The following is a 14,232-nucleotide window of genomic DNA, read 5'->3' on the forward strand; positions in this document are numbered from 1 at the left end:
GCGGGTGGAGATAATTTTATTCAGAGAGAACAACATTTTTATTTCGATATTTATGTGATTTTCTGTGGTGTCGCGAGGCACAGAGTGCGTACGAACTGCGCAGAATTAGGCATTAGGAGGGGCAGGAAAGAATGGAACCGTTGCCAGGGCATGGGGACCAGAAATCGCACCCCTACCGGTTAGCTTTTAAGTATCTTGTTCTTGTTAATTTTTATAAGACATTGTTTGTTTTCTGGTGCCCCCGGGGACACACCATTCAAATGGGGGAGCGGAGCCCGCTTAGATGGGACCGGGAATCTATTAAGAAAAATGTTATTTCCTTGATCATTGGCTACCTTCTACGGGCACGGTTCACGGTTCTGGCTTTCACTGTTCAACAGCGGTTTTGATTTTATTTATATGCTTTGGTTCCTGTGTCGAGAGCTGGCAGTTCTCGTGGCTGCCGACCAGAAGTCGATCATTTTTTGTCTGTGTTTGGTGCTTCATGGTTCTGTCGAATCGAACCGAGCAACCGAGTGAAGGGGTGAGCTACATCGCGAGGACACTGCTGGCGAAGTGACGATGATCCGTCCTGCCATTCCAGGCATCGTTAAAGTGGATCGTCCCGCCACAAAGATGGGAACGGAAACCGAATCGATTCTCCTGCTAATAATCATCATCCATAACATCATAATCACAGGTATTTGCCATATTTCATTCAGCTTGATGTGGATGAGGTGGATTAGGCTCAGCTTCTTCATTCTCTCCCACCGATAGGGGGGGAGAGACCTTCCTGGGACAGTTTGCCCATTAGAGAGGTTTGGCTTATGGGAACTAATTGGATCCCGTGATCCGGTCGGGCTGTTGCTTCTTTAACCTTAATAAATCGCGCTCAGAATTTGTGTTTGGGATTCGCCCATCTAAAGGGTGTAATATCAGGTGCAGAATAGGCAATTCCTAGAATAACGTTTAGACAAGCGTTCCGTTAGCGTGGATAGGATACGAGGGTCTTTTTCTTCGGTAGAACTTTAACTAATTTCCACCACATCCACATATGGGTCGTTTTTCTTGATGAGCTTAATAGCTGTGAGTGAAATATGGCACAGCATTCTAAAAGCTTAACGTATCCACTTGAGGCCTCTATTGTCTGGAAGCGGATTAGCTTTTTGGACTAACTAAACCAGCTTCATTCACCAGAGCATCAAGAGATGGTAACCAATTTGTTGGTCAAATTATTCGTCCGTTCCGTTGTCACCGAAACAGGAAAATGGCCATAAAACGTGTTGTGTTATTCAATTTGACTAACGTGGTAGCGTTTCCCCCCTAATCGTGTCACATTTGCACTTTGCCTATGACCATTCAATTTTGGCGTAATTTAAGGCAAATTTATAATCTCCCCTCATTTCATTCACAGAACGCACTGGTGGTTAGCTGGAGTTGAGCGAGCTAACCACTGTCACCCCGAAATTCCAACCGAATCTATCAGACAGACACACGCAAAACAAACACTTCTATTCATAAATTCTCGAGTCTATGGTCAGGATGATGGTGACCGTTTTTGGGTCTCTTCTCGATACCCAATTAGAACCCAATAGAAGGAAATGGGACTCATCGGGGCCCGCCGATGATGGTAGAAGCAAACCGAGAACCCCAACCTGGTGGTGCGATGATTGTCATTTTTCACTCCATTCAACGTCCGAACCATCCGGAGGCGTACATATTTTCGGTAGCGATGATATAAATTAAAATTTTTATTCATTTATATTTCTTGAAGCTTTCCCATCGCCGTCTGCCCGGGTACACTTCCACCTTTCCGTGCTTTTGCTTTCTTCACGGTTTTTGTTTTCACCATTTTCGATCGTTTGTTTTTCCCCCGCTGATGGGATGCTTCTTGCTGCTCGCTTCTGTTTCCGAGAAAACAAAAAATAAACCACCAGCGCTACCACACTGACACGCAGGGGTTTTTTTTTCGCTGGGACAGATACATCCCTCCGACTGCCGAACTGCCCGGGACGGTGGCAGTTTCCACGCTGCGAAGCCACCGGTGGAAGATGCTGGCGAGGAAGTAATCCACCGAAAAACCACGACAAAACGCTCGCTCGAAAGGAGCGGTCCGATCCGCTGGTGACCGATAATAAATCAGTTACTTAATGATCTTTCCTAAATAAATCGCTGCCATCGTAGCCACCGCGTGTCGGTTCGGTCCCGGCGACCGGGTCCCGAAAAAGGAACGGACCAGCCAGCGCGAGAGGATCGCTGTCGTCTGCCGTTAGTACTCGTGTCTTGGGAAGCTGTACCAGCAGCACACACGGGCGTTGGATTACCGCGCTTTGGATACACTTTGGTTTATCCAAAGACCCTTGCTGGATGCTCCTTTGCTGGAAAGAATTGTCGTCGTTCGTGAGTCCTTCCACGGTTGTCCCCAGCGTAACGAATGCATCTCGAATGCGCGAATGTAGGGAGAGAGAATGTAGCAACGGACCCCGGTTGACTAATGTTTTGTTTAACTCGTATAAACAATGTGTTGAGGACAAGTTACAGGTATTTAAACATTCCTTACAATCCTCGCCGTCGAGCTGCGTGGCTGATCATTATCCACGCAGCTTGCTCCAGGTGAGATGAGAGGTCGTTGTGGTGCTGGCAGTCTGGTGTCTATATCGACTTTGTAGGTCCTCGGGCAGCGAAAAAAAAAGCATCCCGAAACAAACCTGCAACAAGCGAGTTGCGATTGCACAGTCCGAGTTATGGGAAAAAATCTTCAAAGAAGTGAATTCTTATTGCAACAGATATCTGGAGGATGTAAGCTGGTTCTCCAGTAATATCGCTCGAGTACACCAAAGATGCTTATGGAACTTATTTTACCATTATTTAATTTAAAGAATTTGTTGTTCAAAAACAACTACTAAACAATGTACCAGACACAGAAACTAATGCTGCCTGACTAGTGAGAATGCCTCAAAGCTATCGAGTAACGCTACGTACCCACCCGAAGGTGATGTGTTAGCGAACTCGTAGCACGAACGTACGGCCTTGGCAATGACTCTCGGCTATAATTTTATGCAAAATTCTTAATTACCTCTACCATCGCAGCCGGAACTGTTTGGCTGGGTTAGATAGCGACCCGCATGCAACAGCACACGGATAGAATGGGTTAATGTTAATGCGCTACTAATCGTCGACCATCAATGCACCGGGTCGATGGAACACAACTGCACACAATTATGCAACCCATGCACTCACCGTATGGGTATGGGTCAACAACGCTTAATTTAACTGATTTTTGGAGGTTATTCTGGTACGGAATTTTCAGAGGTCAGAATGATTTTAGAGCATGAAGAGCCCTATCAGGCATTGTTTGTTTTGAGGATTTGAGGATCAATTAGACGTTGTCGAGTTTAGGGGTGATGATATCGGTAGGTATCGGACCAGTTACTTTATAGGATGTATTTCTGTACCTATGGAAGTTGAATATATATATTGAAACAACTGCTAACAACAAAGCCACCGGCTAGGATATTGCTTTCGACAGCTCTCGAAAGCAAACACCCAGCAGTAAGACATAGACACGCAGTGTAGTGGTGAAACACATATCAACATTATTAAACCAAACAAAACGAAGGCTATGAAAACAAAATCATTTTAACAATGTAAACCGATAAGTAAAGAAACGTAACATAACACAACTGGTCAACGGCAAACAGAAAACGGCACCGTAGACAAATTCCCACCGTTACCCCAAGACCCAGGACCTGTCAATAGAGAGCGCCAGGGTTGCTTTTTTTTAAGGGCCAGGTAAAATCAGGTGTCACCATGAATTGCACACTGAAGTAGCGGTACCACCTACAGAATCAGAAAACCCTGAAGTGTTCTTAGCTGAAGTGCTTTTCTTTTCCTCGAACAGCAACATATTTTTAGTACTTGAGTTTAATTTATTGCGCAATAAATTTGACCTTTTTTATTGTTTAACCTACATGTTGCAGTCGAGCAAAAGAGTTTTCTCACTCCTTGTTAACGATTTCCTTTGGTCGTCATCCTTCTTCCCAATCTGGCACACTGTTACCTGTGCTACCTTTTTTTTTTTGCTTTGTTTGGTAAAGCTTCCTTCGAAAGGGTCGGGATTGCGTGGTAGGGCCGGTACACATGTACCATACGGGATACAGAATTCTGTTCTCCCACAAACCCGAGCCCTACTTGCACAACAATCGCCATCTACAGCACGCAGAAACACATCCCCGGATTGGACTTTAACTTCATTTTTGTTTTGCCAAACCCGAGCAGTGTAGCAAGTGTGGTGTCGTGATTTAGCTCAAATACAGCGCTCGGAAACTATCTGGAGGTGATCGTAAACAAGTGATCATCTGGTTTGCTGACGGGGAATTGGAACGATCCGCACTAACAAGCACGGTACAACCTCTGACCAAAGGATGATACGAAAAAGTGGGACAAAAAGAGAGAGAGAGAGAGAGATCTTCTGAGGGATGTCCCATTCCAGAGAAGGAAAAAAAAACCTATCCTCACGAAATCGCTGCCAGGATGGGTTCTAATGCTTGGCACCGAACGCCCGAAAAACGACAAACGACAGGCGTAGCAATTCCAAAAACTGTCACACTCAGGAAAATATATGGATTTTAGGAATCCGTTTTCCTGATGCTGATGCTGCTGGCCTTTGTCGAGGTCCAACCGTTCGGTACACCTTGCCCACACATGACACACCGTTCGTCCTGACGATCGTGATGGGGTGTCGGGGATGGTTCGAATACCTCAATCTGGTACCCACGGGCTATAACTAGGTAGCCGTAGTTCCAAACACCAAGTTCTCTGTGCTGGATGTATGTTGTCTTAGAGGTTTGTTTTGGGTTTTCTGTTTGGTATCTGCACCGTCAGGCTTCCCCGAGAACTGGACGACCCAGAGATGCCTAATTGGATCGCGTTGGGAATTCTTGCCTACCAGGAAAGGCGCCAGCAGAAAGGGAAGCTTTAGCTTGGTGTTGTAGACAAGCATACGTTAGCCCAACTGGTACGTTTTAATTATGCCACGTTCGAAGAGGGGGAGGAATTTCGCACATTCCACGGCTATCAGTTTTCCCTTGTACAGGAGCGTGTTTTGCATGCTGGAAAATGTCACGTTCGTTTGCAGGTTCAAACGAAGAGAGGTGGCTCTTTAATTAACTTTCCACCCAATTCGGGGGAAAACAACAAACAAACTCCCAAGTAAAAAGGGTTCTCGAAAAAGGAATCGAATACAATAAGCTAATGCAGTTTTGTTACGCTTTCCGCCAGCACTCTTTAATCAAATATGCACTCGAGAAGTTGCGAGCGTGCACTCCACCTCATGCTGTCCGGTTTCGTTCTATTGTTTATTAACTTCGGAGTTCGATGATGCTCCAGTCTCCGCGCTATGACATCATTTGCGAGAGACACTCGCTCGTTCGCATGCTGGTATGCGCGAACAAAGCGTGTTGCACACTGTGATGCACACATTCGCACTTTTTTGTTGTTGTTTTCATTCATCCCCCGTTTTCTGGTGGCTCTCGAGACTTGGCACCACAAACTGCACGGCACGGCAGTATCGAAACAAAAGCGCTACATGTGTTAAACGAATCGTGCATCACTTCCGCCCGGGAGCACGGGAAGCTTCGATTCTGCCCTTGCCGGCTGTCTGAACTGTTTTTCAACAATTAACTTCGTGTTCAAGTTTGAATTTCCTATTATGAATGTGTGAACGGCAGCGGCGATGGTCTTAACCGTGAAAATGCACGGCCCGCCCTTCGGCAGCATTATCCCCGCGCACGCACCGCACCTGTCTCAGCTGATTGAGCTCGCCACACTAGCCGAGTGCTGCTACCGGTACCGGCGCAACGCAACGCCAGTCCGGGGCGAGATTCGCCAATGGAGCATTGAGGTTTAATTTATGGTTGTGAGAGAGTTACCACCTCCGTTTGCCCAACGCCAACCCACGTGTTCCACCCCTATCCTGGTGGTGCCCATACTTTCAAGTGCGTTGTTTTGCTACACTGATTTAAGTTTGAAGTTGCGGTTCAGATGGTGTGTGTGTGTGGATGTCTGTGGTAGAAATATCTATAAATTCCACCGCCGCTCCATCATCACTATCACACGAGACTTAATTTATGCGAGGCTTCAATTGCTTCCAACGCAAGTGCGCGTTGCTTCTAATGCGTCCTCGCTCCGTATCTTTCGGAGTTTTGTTTTCCGTTTCCGTGGACAGACATCGCATCGATTTCGTAGCTGACCCCGGTCGACGGGCCAGCCCCCCCCCCTTGAGTCAAAGTGCAATTGGGCAGCAAAACTTGAAGGGTGCCAGCCGCCACCCGGCCCACAATCAGAAGTACTTTGCTGGAAGGCTTTTTTCCGAACGATCGCCTGCCCGCTACAAATGGGCTGTTTTGGGGTGCAACCGACCGGAACCGGTCAGCTTCTGACCGAGGGCGTTCTTCACCATGGATGATTTAAGGGTCGCTGTTCGCGCAGACCGTTTTACCGGTCGTCGGAGCTAGCTTGGTGCGTGCCGTGCTGTTGCAACCGATCGTGACGTAACAGATCGAACACGATGGATGCATTTTTCCGGTGCAATTGCTTGGCACAAGTTTAATTCCGGCTTCTGGTTGGATCAGATAGACAGCCGTCTCTAGTACTAGGAGTTGATATTACGGATTGAAACTTTTCGAGATGACCTCAAATGTAAGCATGAAGAACGTATAGCAACAAGAGTGCCTCATACAAACACTTCACACTACCTCATTTAGAACCATGACGAGGTTAGCTCTCTTCCAATTTATTGTCCCAAATGATTTGCATTGCACGGTTTGCCGATTTTGCATTGCACGGCTTGCAGCTGCATAGCGCAAAAGAGTGCATCAAGCTGTGGTAAAATTATTGGGCCAGCACAGGGAGCAGAAATTATAAAATCCCATAAATCTGCCTTCCTTCACCTGGCAAGCTTTTCCCTTTTCTTTGCATACTCGTTAGCATTCTGCAATTTTAATTCAAGGCATTAAAAAGTGCTTTATATGTACAACCTAATTTATGTGTGTTTAAGAAGAGCACTAGTAATTATTATAGTAAGACCCCAGGCAAGCTCTAAAAATAAAAGGCTCAAGATGGTCAAGACATTCGTTGGAGAAAGGCGTTCGTTCGGAAGTTCCATTTACCGAAATTTTCTCACCATTTCCCAGGTATAAAGATAATAAATTCGATTTCGGTTCTTGATACACACCGCTAGTGGAGCTTTGTTTTCCTTTCCTATTAACCGAAGCACACTATACAAAGAGCCAGCCATCTCTTCCTACAAACACTCCAGCCTGTTTTCCTTACCATTGTGATGCTGCACAGCCGATAGTGATCTACCAAACACTGGTAGCAGCTACCAAGCTTACCCTGATTCCGCAAAACGATGACATAATCCGTGCCCGTGTGGTTGCGACGGTGGCCCCGGCAGCCTAATGTCCAATTTTGGACGAGTGTTTCTAGGAAAGCGTTAGCACTAAGCACGCCAAGCGCACAACTGCCGGAATTCGTTGACCTCATTAAAAATTGACTCTTGGAGGGTCAGCGAGCTCTTGAGGTAGTCTTCCCGCTCTATCCGACCACCGAGCTCTGTTCATCGCCCGGTGTGTGTCTAGTGCGAGTTTTGATTTGATGATCGTTTAAGAAAAAAAAGTTCTTCAAGTCAAAGAGCGAATGCCGCCAACCAGACAGTTAGCGGCAAATCTGGCAAGTGCAACTCCACACGAGTGTCCTTGAGCGTACGTCCAAGTGGCAACACTTGGCTACCAGTCTTCTGAACCTCCCAACACACGGATCTTCGTGCGCGCACTTGCCGTAAACCTTTTTACTCTCCTCCCAGCGAACGCGAGTTTTACGAGTTCCGAAAACGCTGGACAAGCCGGAGATCCGATCGAACCGTAAACACATTGCGCACGGAACTTCATGTAAACAGCTTCCAGCGTGCCGGACGTGAGGTCGTGCTGGAAACGCTTCCCGTGTGGGCAGGTGTATCGGCTGACGACTTTTGCACAGCGTTTCGCGATCTTCACCATCTTACCGTTACCGCGCGGTCTAAAGAACACACTTAAGTGGTACTAATAAATTTTCAGTTTTGCCGAAAATTGCGTGTTTTGAGTGCGTTACGAAGGATGGAGTGCAGTACCGTACGTCGCCATGGCTAGAACAGCGGCGCGGTTTCTGGTGATTGAAGTGCGCTCAACCATCCCCGGCGAATAGAGCATCTAGCTTGCGCACTATGATTTTTATTACTTTACGAGCGTGTTCCATTAACGACGGGCCGGTTACAAATCAAATCGAACTAGTGCGGCGCTGCATTCCTTTCACCGTGAGCAGTCCCGTCGCCCGTCGATCGTTCTAAGCCGGACTTGTAGGAAAGCCTCGGTCTGGTGGTGCACTCATGATTTTGTAGTGTGATTGTAATGTTTCTGTGTGTTTCTAGCAGCTAATGGCCATTACGCGCCGTTGCCTCGTTTATTGGATGGCAATATAACCTCCCAGCCAAGAACAATGGCGAATGCGAATATTGCTCTCACATTCCGAGACGCACGCGAAGGGCATTATGCACAACAGGCCACTAGGAAGGGGAGGGGGCCTGCAATAAATAATGTGCCGCTTATATAACGCAGCTGACGGCACTGACGAAGTGTGGCAGAAACTACGCGCATGACCCACTCCAGCGTCCAGCGTTGAGGTTTTGTTTTTTTTGGGGTAGCGCACGTTAGGCGCCCTAGCTTTCTACAATCGCACATCTCACCGGTGCGATGCAAACTTTGTCATCAGCGAGGTTGATTTATTGCTTCCCAGCTGGGAAACTGCGCATCAGATTCAAGAACCCTCCCATAATTTGTCCAGAACCGTTGGCAGATCAATTCGTCGTCTGCCGGCTGCGGATCAAGGTGCAAGGTGGATCTGGTGGGCAGCACGCATTCGGCAGTGTAAGGTGTTAATTTGCTTTCCGCAATCTTTACAACGATTACAAACCCTTCAAGGTCGTACGGGGGCAATTTGAATAATAATCGATCGACGGTTGCAACATGAGAATAATATCTGTTTTGCATGGCTCGGATGCGGCTCTGGATCGGTTTTAATTGATTTTCCCATGGAAAAGCGCACATTACGGGAAGTCAGCTTGCGGGATCGGGAAAGATGCTAGCGATTGCCATTCCAAAACTGGGCATTCGGACCACGAATTAGGCCACATTTCGCTTCACATAAAGTCAACGGTTATCAGATAAAACTCCTAAGGAACAATTTAATATCTCCATAACCGAGGCTCTACAGTTCGTCCTCGACGTCGAGTTTTCCAACAGTTGCCTCTTCTTGTGTGTGTGAGGCTAGCGTCTACCCTATCGCAAAGCGAACGATGCCGGTCCACGCCAATGTAAGTTTCATTTTATTTAATTGTGGCAATTTTTTATTACAAAAATGTCCAGCGTCCTCCCCCATTTTGCTCCAGTTGCAACCTCTCCGAGTCGGTGTTGCATGCATCCCACGCCATTATGTGCTGCAGTTTCCATTTTCTCCATTGTTATTGTTGCATTCCCTTGCTCCCTGTTCCCTATCACCCTCCCCCCTCCCCCCGTCCCTTCTTTACAGTACAGTAGCAGCTTGGTGCATTTCCTTTCCATTGGAGCCGTTGCAGCGTCGCCGTATATGTTTTGTTTTTGCTTCTCAACTTTATTTTTCAACTCAAAAACCGGACCGCCACCGTCGGATCTCCTTGGGAGCCCTTCCACGTTGGGCAAACGATCGTTTTTTTTTTGTTTGTCAGTGTTTGCCATTGTTGTTGGTGCCCTTGTGCATAAAATCAGCCACCATTCAGGCTCCATTTGCCCACCCGCGGTTGTGGTTCGTTTTTTTTTTGTTCTCCTTCCAACAGGCAGGCCCTGCCTGCCACCAGCAACGATCACGGGGCGGACCGTTTGTAAAGCGTTTGCTTGCGGAGGTAACGCATCGGTAATGAGAAGATGCAAATCGATGAGCGAGCAGTGCGAGCGTGCACACATAGCACGCGTGTTGGTAGTGGAAGAAATGCACTTTTTTTTTGGAAGATATACAACCCTTGTGCATCGGGAGATGCTTTGCGATAATAGAGCTTACGAAAAGTAACAGTGAAAAAAAAAATGCCCGGTTCATTCAAGAGATAGTGCAAGTAGTTTAGTAGTTTTGTTTATGTAACCAAGACAATGCATCTTGTAACGCGTTCGAACCGTGGCGCTTCTATGGGGAGCGTGAGCAGGAAACGTAACTCTCCGCTGTCTGTTAGTTGCAGCCTTTTTCGTAGATCGTAAGTCAGCTGGACTTGGAATTGGTGGATTTGCAACTTTGTGGTCCAGTTCTTTCCAACTTTTAATGTTTCTCATCTAAACGTGAACAGTCTTTGGCTGCGTTCAAAAGAAAAGTGAGAAAGGATAAAAGACTGGAAGATGATCCCACTGTTACAGCAAATAGCACAGCAAATGAGACTTGCCAAGCCTCTGCCAGATGTCATGAAAATTCTACCGATCAACCTAATCTGTAAAATCTTGGAATGACTTGGACTATTACACCAAATAGTATAACGAATCAGACTCAGGTCAGAGGCTCCACCAGAGCGGTGTGGTCATGTCATGAGAATTCAACCGATCGACCAAATCTGTAATATCTTCTAAGTGAAGTTCTAGTGATCAAGACATTGAATTGGCAGATGATGGCGCTAGATCCTGCAGGATATTGAGGACTTATCCAACAGACCAAGATCACAAAGCCTCAACCATCAAACAAAAAGATCCAGTTTGGAATGTTTCCAGACATATTGCTTTATACATTTGTTTCGCTACACAACACAGAACACATACAACATAGGAACACTTTTCCTCACTATGTGCAACTCACACAGACCGTGACCATAAAGTGCAACAATTGAGCTATAGAAAAAATGGGGAATGTTTCCCGTGCGCTTGGTGCTGTCGTAAGCACTTCAAATAAAGAAAGTAACAAACATTGATGCGAGTGTCCCATATGGGCTGATGGGTTTTTCTGTACACCCAATCCAATCGAAATGCTTACAAGTTTAGCATTGGAGAACGTTTTTTTGGGAACAACTACCTTCTTCGGCGCAAGGTATTAAAGATCTAATTTGACTGAATTTTGAGACCCTTCGGTTCGTTGACATTGGTGAAACACAGAAGCGTTCAACTTAAGAAGGGTTTACCGCACAAAGAAATAATATTTACACTAAAGTAACTGAAGCTTAAAACTTAATGAAAGCAAAGAAACAACTAAAGCATACATGTACAGTAAAACAAAGTAAGAGAAATGAAAAATAAATCCACAAACACCACTGTGTCCATATCTTACCGGCACTCGTGCGCGCTTTCGTCCGCTGCGGCTTCATGTGTGGGCTGTTCATGGCAGGGCGCGGATTCGACTGTCCGAACGAGGCACCACCGTGCTGGTGGTGATAGCCGTACCCGCTCGTATCGTACCCCCCGTACGCCGACTGGCCCGACCCGTCGAACAGGCCGCCACCACCACCACCACCGCTGCCGGAAGTGTGCGGCGCGGACCCGCTGCCCGCATTGCTTTGGCCACCGTGCACACCGCCGCCGAGCCCACTTCCGGTCGGTTGGCCGCCACCGTTCGTGTGGCCACCGGTCCCATTGCCACCTGCTCCCACCGTCCCGCTCGTACCTTCGCGCTGCTTTGGTTGGTTCTGGCCGCCACCGCCACCACTTCCGCCTCCGCCTCCACCACCGCCACCACCACCGCTCGATCCATTACCGCCGGTGAGGCAAGGTTTCACGTCCAGCCCGCAGCTGTCCGCCGTCTGGCCGGTGGCACCGCCGCTCACTCCACCTCCACCCAGCCCACCGCCGATCGCATTGCTCGAACCGACCTGGGCCTGGTGCATGAACGCATTGATCGTGGCCTGATATTCGGCCGGCGCCGTCTGTACCGAGTCGGGCGTCGAGTCCTTGGGTGGGGTCGGCGGGAAGGAGAAGATATGCTGGCCGGACTGGCCGGTCTGCACCTGGCTCAGCTTGTCCTGCGGGTCCTGGGGGCAGGCGAACGGGCTGCCCCAAGCGCTGCTCGAGGCGATCGGTTTCGGTGGATCGCTCAGCCAGGACAGTGGCCCGTGAAAGTGCGGTCGGCAGACTTGCGGTGATACGTGGGACGAGGTCATGCGGGATGCTGTAGAGAATGGAGAGAGAGAGAAAGAAAAGAGAAGATGAATAAACTGATAAGAAACAATGTTGAGGAAGATATTGCGATTAAATTAAAACACTACTTTTAGGCACTTTAAGGTAATCTGTCGAGTTTTGTGTAGTTTCTTGTGGAATCTGTGGAGTTTTGGTGCCTTGCGTTATCAAAATGAGAACTATTATTGGCTTTAACTGTGCCGGGAACCTTTGCAGATATTATGAATGGTGTTCATTCAAATTCATTCAATTCACGATCTGCTGTCAATCCTTTAAAGAAATTGTCACTTCGCTACAATCACTTCGATCGATCGATTTCAAGACTAGCTCCGAGTATCTCAAGATGTTTTGCCTTTGGCTTAGAAGGTTTGAGGTCATGGTGAGTCAATATATTCACTGTCCAACGAATATTAAACACTGTACAATGTATCTCAAAAGCTTTAGCTCACTAGCGAGTGACTTCATTCGGGCACTCGCCAGTTTACCGCCCTGAGTACGGCGAAGTAGCTGCATGTGTATGCGTGTGTAAGGGAATATAATTTTTCGTCATAACAGTACCCTTAATAGGTGGAATTATGAAAAATGCTGCACCTTCTTTGAGGTGATGTTGCTCTCTTACTCTACCTATTACCACCAGGCTCGGCGGTCGGCGATCAGGAACTTGATTCGACACTGGTTGCTGTGCCCAGAGTAGCAGGCAGAAGGACACAGTACCCCCCGAAGGCACCGATCGCAACAACCGATCGTTGAGGTGCCGAGAAAATAAGCACAGAGAGACAACAACGGTCAGCAACGCTGCCCAATGCTAACCCATACATCACATCAGCTGCGGAAGGAACCGGGACCCAAGGGTGCCCGGAGGGATTTTTTGGGCGATTCGCGATTCTCCACGATACAATGGCGCAATGAAGGTTGGCAGGCCGCACCCTCGGCCGTTCCTCTCCCGGAGCAGCATCGACGTTTGTCACTAAAGGGAAGCGAGGAGTGCCTCCAATCTCCGTTGGCTTGCTGATGGCGGCGGTAGCATACTTGCATGCCTGCATATTTCCCAGCGTTACACACGGGCCCTCGGCCTACCATAAACCTGCCAACCAGGCTGACAGATATTTGCCGCTGTTGCCGTAGCGGTGGCTGAATACTGTCGTAAAATTTTACCACCACCCGACACACGATCACTCGATTCCGGGCGGAAATCAAATGGATCGAAACGTTGGACAGAGAAATTCCAGACCCTCTAAGCGATCCGTCGCACCGTGAGGTGCAGTGAGGTGGAATAAAAATTTATGTTCAATAATAATAAATGATTATAATTATTAAATAGCAAGTGCATCATACACCTTGCACCGTTGCTCCGCAGCCGACGGACCGTAGCCCCGATGGGAAAGATGGGGAAAAGAGCATTAAATGAAACATTTCCAACGCGACCGACAAATGTTTCCAAAGTGTTTTTTTTTTGCTCTGTTCTTTTTCTTGTCCAAAATGTCTCCCGGAGGGGTTAACAATTCACCTCAGATTGATCGGTAGGAAAAGGTAATAAATTCAAAGGCACGCCTCAGCTGGGAAGTTACGTCCCGAAGCGGGTGACTTGTCAAAATAGAGCGATTGAAATTTATCTTACACGCCACGAGTTGGTAGAAATTGGCTGGAACTTTTCGACTCACTTCCCGCAATCAGCTCCGATCAGCGAGCGCGGATGATCGGTATACGGATCGAAAAGCGTTTAGTGTGGAGCGTTACAGTACCGAGCTTCTTCATAGTTGGCGGTGGCGTAGGGCTTCATTTGAATAGCCTTAATACGCTTCGTGTAAGACTTTTCTAGCGGCGATCGCATGATCGATCGGATGACCGTTGGAATCAGGCTGAACTCCAAGAGTTGTTCGAAACAGGGTAAATGGTCGTGATAATCGGATTATTGGTGTAACTGAGCGCTTAGCGGACACAGGTGTAAAAGACGGAAGAATATGGATAAAGATTGAGGATTCCTTGGACGTGGATAGAGATCGATAGCAAAGCTATCTGTGATCGGTGATGGATCGATCGGTTTTGG

The 14,232-nt window shown here is 47.6% G+C and overlaps 1 protein-coding gene across 3 annotated transcripts in view; it reads right to left on the reverse strand.

Annotated features, from left to right (window-relative positions):
- LOC118506372 (GATA-binding factor C) overlaps positions 1–14,232 on the reverse strand; it is a 94,051-nt gene that overhangs the window by 34,782 nt on the left and 45,037 nt on the right. For 2 of the 3 annotated variants that reach the window (XM_036043395.1, XM_036043394.1), the window contains exon 3: positions 11,344–12,177. In XM_036043395.1, the coding sequence (XP_035899288.1) occupies positions 11,344–12,177 (834 nt within the window). The remainder of the gene's footprint in view (positions 1–11,343; positions 12,178–14,232) is intronic. The other variant, XM_036043397.1, reaches the window with a different exon arrangement.

The sequence above is a fragment of the Anopheles stephensi genome, chromosome 2 (genome assembly GCF_013141755.1).
Source record: "Anopheles stephensi strain Indian chromosome 2, UCI_ANSTEP_V1.0, whole genome shotgun sequence".
NCBI lineage: Eukaryota > Metazoa > Arthropoda > Insecta > Diptera > Culicidae > Anopheles > Anopheles stephensi.